Below are 4,716 nucleotides of genomic sequence, written 5' to 3'. Positions count from 1 at the left end.
ATAAGTTGGGTGAATTTTGGCCCATTCTCTGCAAGAGGCTGGTGACTGAGTCAGGTTTGTAGGTCCTCCTTGCTCACACACACACCTTTTCAGTTCTGCCCACAAATTGTCTATAGGATTGAAGTCAGGCCTTTGTGATGGCCACTCCTAATACCTTGACTTTGTTGTCCTTAAGCCATTTTGCCACACTTTGGAAGTTATGCTTGGGGTCATTGTCCATTTGGAAGACCCATTTGCGACCAAGCTTTAACTTTCTGACAGATGTCTTGAGATGTTGCTTCAATATATCCACATAATTTCCCTTGCCTCATGATGCCATCTATTTTGTGAAGTGCACCAGTCCTTCCTGCAGCAAAGCACCCCACAACATGATAATGCCACCTCCGTGCTTCACGGTTGGGAAGGTGTTCTATGGCTTGCAAGCCTCCCCCTTTTCCCTCCAAACATAATGATGGTCATTATGGCCAAACAGTACTATTTTTGTTTCATCAGACCAAGAGACATTTTTAAAAAAAGTACGATCTTTGTCCCCATGTGCAAACCGTAGTCTGGCTTTTTTATGGCGGTTTTGGAGCAGTGGCTTCTTCCTAGCTGAGCGGCCTTTCAGGTTATGTCGATATAGGACTTGTTTTACTGTGGATATAGATACTTTTGTACCTGTTTCCTCAGCATCTTCACAAAGGTCCTTTGCTGTTGTTTTGGGATTGATTTGCACTTTTCGCACCACAGTACGTTCATCTCTAGGAGACAGAACGCGTCTCCTTCCTTAGCGGTATGACGGCTGCGTAGTCCCATGGTGTTTATACTTGCGTACTATTGTTTGTACAGATGAACGTCGTACGTTCAGGCATTGGAAATTGCTCCCAAGGATGAACCAGACTTGTGGAGGTCTACAATTTTGCTACCAAATACTAATTGAGCGTATGTAAACTTCTGACCCACTGGGAATGTGATGAAAGAAATAAAAGCTGAAATAAATCATTATCTCTACTATTATTCTGACATTTCACATTCTTAAAATAAAGTGCTGATCCTAACTGACCTAAGACAGGGAATTTTTTACTAGGATTAAATGTCAGCAATTGTGAAAAACTGAGTTTAAATGTATTTGGCTAAGGTGCACGTAAACTTCCGACTTCAACTGTACATGTTGGATGAAAAATGTCATGACAGGCCTGAAAAATAAAATGTATTGGTAAACTTTCCAAATGTCGACATAAAAATACGCTGGACAACGTAAGTTATTATGCGAGAAATGGCGGAAACGCTTTTATTCACAAATATTGAAGTAAACTTGGAGTCACGGGATGACATGTTGTGTGGTCCTCCCCCTACGACTCGGGATGCAGTTTACCAGGCCACAGATGAAACAAGTTATGATGAACTTCTCAGGGTGGTGAAAGTGCAAGGTGATAAGCTTGATGCTCCTTTCCAATAAACATTGAGGGTTTTATTCTGGTGACATGATCATCAATGCTTGGCTGCCATTTGACAAGTAAAAAATTATCTTGCTCTTTTGTCCATAATAATCTCATCATGTAGACTGTACCCACAACTGTATCTGCGAGCTGGTGGCTAGAGCGCACGTGCCAATACCTGAGGGGGCACATTCGCTATATAACGCAAAACCAATTATTCGGTACATGGGAATTTAACGGCAAAAGTAATTTTTCTGTTCACTATGTCATCATGCACATCCTTTTATKCACAACAAGTCAATTTGATGGAAACACGTCTTTGGTGGGAAAATGCGCAGATAGTTTGGATGGAAACCTAGCTAGTGAGGAAAATGTGGAATTGGAATTTGGTTTACTTCATGAGTGAACTGGAATTGACCCCAACCCTGTTGCCAACTTTGATTTCATGTAACTAAATGTTTGTTTGTTAATTTGTTTATTTACAGTGAGGAATGAGATCTGCCTGTTCTTTGTCAAGGGGGACTGCAAACAAGGAGGTACATTTAACGACGGAGATATTGTGTGTGGAGGCAGAGTGACTAGAGSATAGCTTTCCCATGTTTGCTTTGGCAGAACAGCTGCAAGGGCTTTGCCCCATTTTTACTCAGGAAGAAGATATGGCAGCCGGCCGGATATGAGTTTATCTATAACTTTCAAGGTTGTCAGTAGATACACAATACAAACCCTGTGAAACCACAATTCAGGGACAAATCAGGCTGTTACCCAGGTGCAACAATGATACTCAGCAACATATCACATCTCACTGCAAATGAATGACTTTCAGAGAAATGCTCGAGAGTCCACTTCAAAATGCCCTASAAGTGGYAAGTGAACGATGGACAGACTTGGTCAGCTCTGCCAGAAAACGAAGCACTCGAGAGAGACTTCTGTGACCCTTCTAAGATKCACAGGTATAGTATGTTGTTATGTCATACTTAAAGATAGACTCAGCAATTTCCGCAACAACTAAGAGCGTTGGAGCGCAAGCCTCAACTATCCACGCTGTTTTGGTCCCGTGGCTTCCACATTGTAACAGCGTGAKGCAAACCCGTGCACATGTGCAGATTTAGTACTGTGTGTGACTGTCCTGCATCTCGCTCATCTCAATATCTGCGGTGCTGCTCGTGGCAACGTCATTTCSCTGAGTCTACCTTTAACTAGCAAAAGTGTTTTTAACCATTTACATTTGTTATGCCTTCACAGTGAGGGAGCTGAGCGTGTGCGTTTCGACTCCATGAGCCGCGGATTATGGGATGTTCGCCGTCTCTCCACAGTTTCCTCTGTGACCAAYCCCACATACGTACTCACCACAGAGTGGGTGTGGTRCTGGGAGGACGAGTACGGCAAATGGGTCCAGTACGCATCCATCGTAAGTGGTGTAAAACACTCAAACAGGCTGATGTGTTATGAGGACAATAATAGAGATAGTAAACTGTTATTCCCCTTGAATTTGAGTTTTTTTTCTATAAATCACAGAAAGAGATGCACAGATTGTCATCCATCACCAGTGAAGACCTTGAGAAAAGGTTCCAGGAGGATCAAAGTGCTGTGGTGAAGTTCACTGCAGGCCAGCAGTCTTATGAGCTGAGTTTCAGAGGTAACACATTTCAAACTATTGAAAAACAGCTCTCATGTGCAACCTTCTGTAATAGTAATAGTAATAGTAATAATAATAATATATTTTAGTTATAAGCGCTTAACACAAGTTACAGTTAGAGTCTAAAAGGCTACTCTTATATACTACCTTTTCGAACACCTACTCCTAGAAAAGTTTTAGAACACCTACTCATTCAAGGTTTTTCTTTATTTTGACTATTTTCTACATTGTGTAGAATAGTAGTGATGACATCAAAACTATGAAATAATCATGTACTAACCAAAAAAATGTTAAACAAATCAAAATATATTTTATTTTGGAATTCTTCAAATAGCCACCCTTTGCCTTGATGACAGCTTTGCACACTCTTGGCATTCTCTCAACCAGCTTCACCTGGAATGCTTATCCAACAGTCTTGAAGCGGTTCCCACATATGCTGAGCACTTGTTGGCTGCTTTTCCTTCACTCTGAGGTCCGACTCATCCCAAACCATCTCAATTTGGTTGAGGTCAGGGGATTGTGGAGGCCAGGTCATCTGATGCAGCACTCCATCACTCTCCTTRCTGGTAAAATAGCCCTTACACATCCTGGAGGTGTGTTTTGGGTCATTGTCCTGTTGAAAAACAAATGATAGTCCCACTAAGCTCAAACTAGATGGGATGGCGTATCGCTGCAGAATGCTGTGTTAGCCATGCTGGTTAACTGTGCCTTGAATTCTAAATAAATCACAGACAGTGTCACCAGCAAAGCACACCCACACCATAACACCTCCTCCTCCATGCTTTACAGTGGGAAATACACATGCAGAAATCATCCGTTCACCCACACCGCGTCTCACAAAGACACGGCYGTTGGAACAAAACATCTCCAATTTGGATTCCAGACCAAAGAACAGATTTCCACTGGTCTAATGTCCATTGCTCGTGTTTSTTGGCCCAAYCAAGTCTCTTCTTATTATTGGTGTCCTTTAGTAGRGGTTTCTTTGAGGCAATTCGACCATGAAGGCCTGATTCACACAGTCTCCTCTCAACAGTTGATGCTGAGATGTGTCTGTTACTTGAACTCTGTGAAGCATTTATTTGGGCTGCAATTTCTGAGGCTGGTAACTCTAAATAACTTATCCTCTGCAACAGAGGTAACTCTGGGTCTTCCATTTCTGTGGCGGTCCTTATGAGAGCCAGTTTCATCATAACGCTTGATGGTTTTTGCGGCTGCACTTGAATAAACTTTCAAAGTTCTTGACATTTTCTGGATTGACTGACCTTCATGTCTTAAAGTAATGATGGACTGTCATTTCTCTTAGCTAATTTGAGCTGCTCTTGCCATAATATGGACTTGGTCTTTTACCAAATAGGGCTATCTTGTGTATACCATCCCTAACTGGTCACAACACAACTGATTGGCTCAAACGCATTAAGAAGGAAAGAAATTCCACAAATTAACTTTTAAGAAGGCACACGTGTAACGATTGTCGTCTGGAGAAGGAGAGGAGGACCAAGTTGCAGCCTGGTAAGTATTCATAAATARGTTTCTTTAATAAATATGAACACTAACAAAACAACAACACGACAAACGAACAGTTCTGAAAGGTGACGACAAACACTAAACAGAAAATAATCACCCACAACTCAAAGTGGGAAAACAGGCTACCTAAATATGGTT

General features: G+C 41.8%; 1 protein-coding gene across 1 annotated transcript in view; it reads left to right on the top strand.

Annotated features, from left to right (window-relative positions):
• LOC112075159 (protein mono-ADP-ribosyltransferase PARP12) overlaps nucleotides 1-4,716 on the top strand; it is a 25,418-nt gene that overhangs the window by 13,054 nt on the left and 7,648 nt on the right. Inside the window, exons 4-7 of the mRNA XM_024142191.2 lie at nucleotides 1,904-1,954; nucleotides 2,242-2,368; nucleotides 2,661-2,826; nucleotides 2,934-3,054. Coding sequence (XP_023997959.2) covers nucleotides 1,904-1,954; nucleotides 2,242-2,368; nucleotides 2,661-2,826; nucleotides 2,934-3,054 — 465 coding nt within the window. The remainder of the gene's footprint in view (nucleotides 1-1,903; nucleotides 1,955-2,241; nucleotides 2,369-2,660; nucleotides 2,827-2,933; nucleotides 3,055-4,716) is intronic.

The sequence above is a fragment of the Salvelinus sp. IW2-2015 genome, unplaced genomic scaffold, assembly GCF_002910315.2.
Source record: "Salvelinus sp. IW2-2015 unplaced genomic scaffold, ASM291031v2 Un_scaffold3008, whole genome shotgun sequence".
NCBI lineage: Eukaryota > Metazoa > Chordata > Actinopteri > Salmoniformes > Salmonidae > Salvelinus > Salvelinus sp. IW2-2015.
Note: the sequence above shows the minus strand (reverse complement) of the source record. Positions and strands in the feature narration are given on the sequence as shown.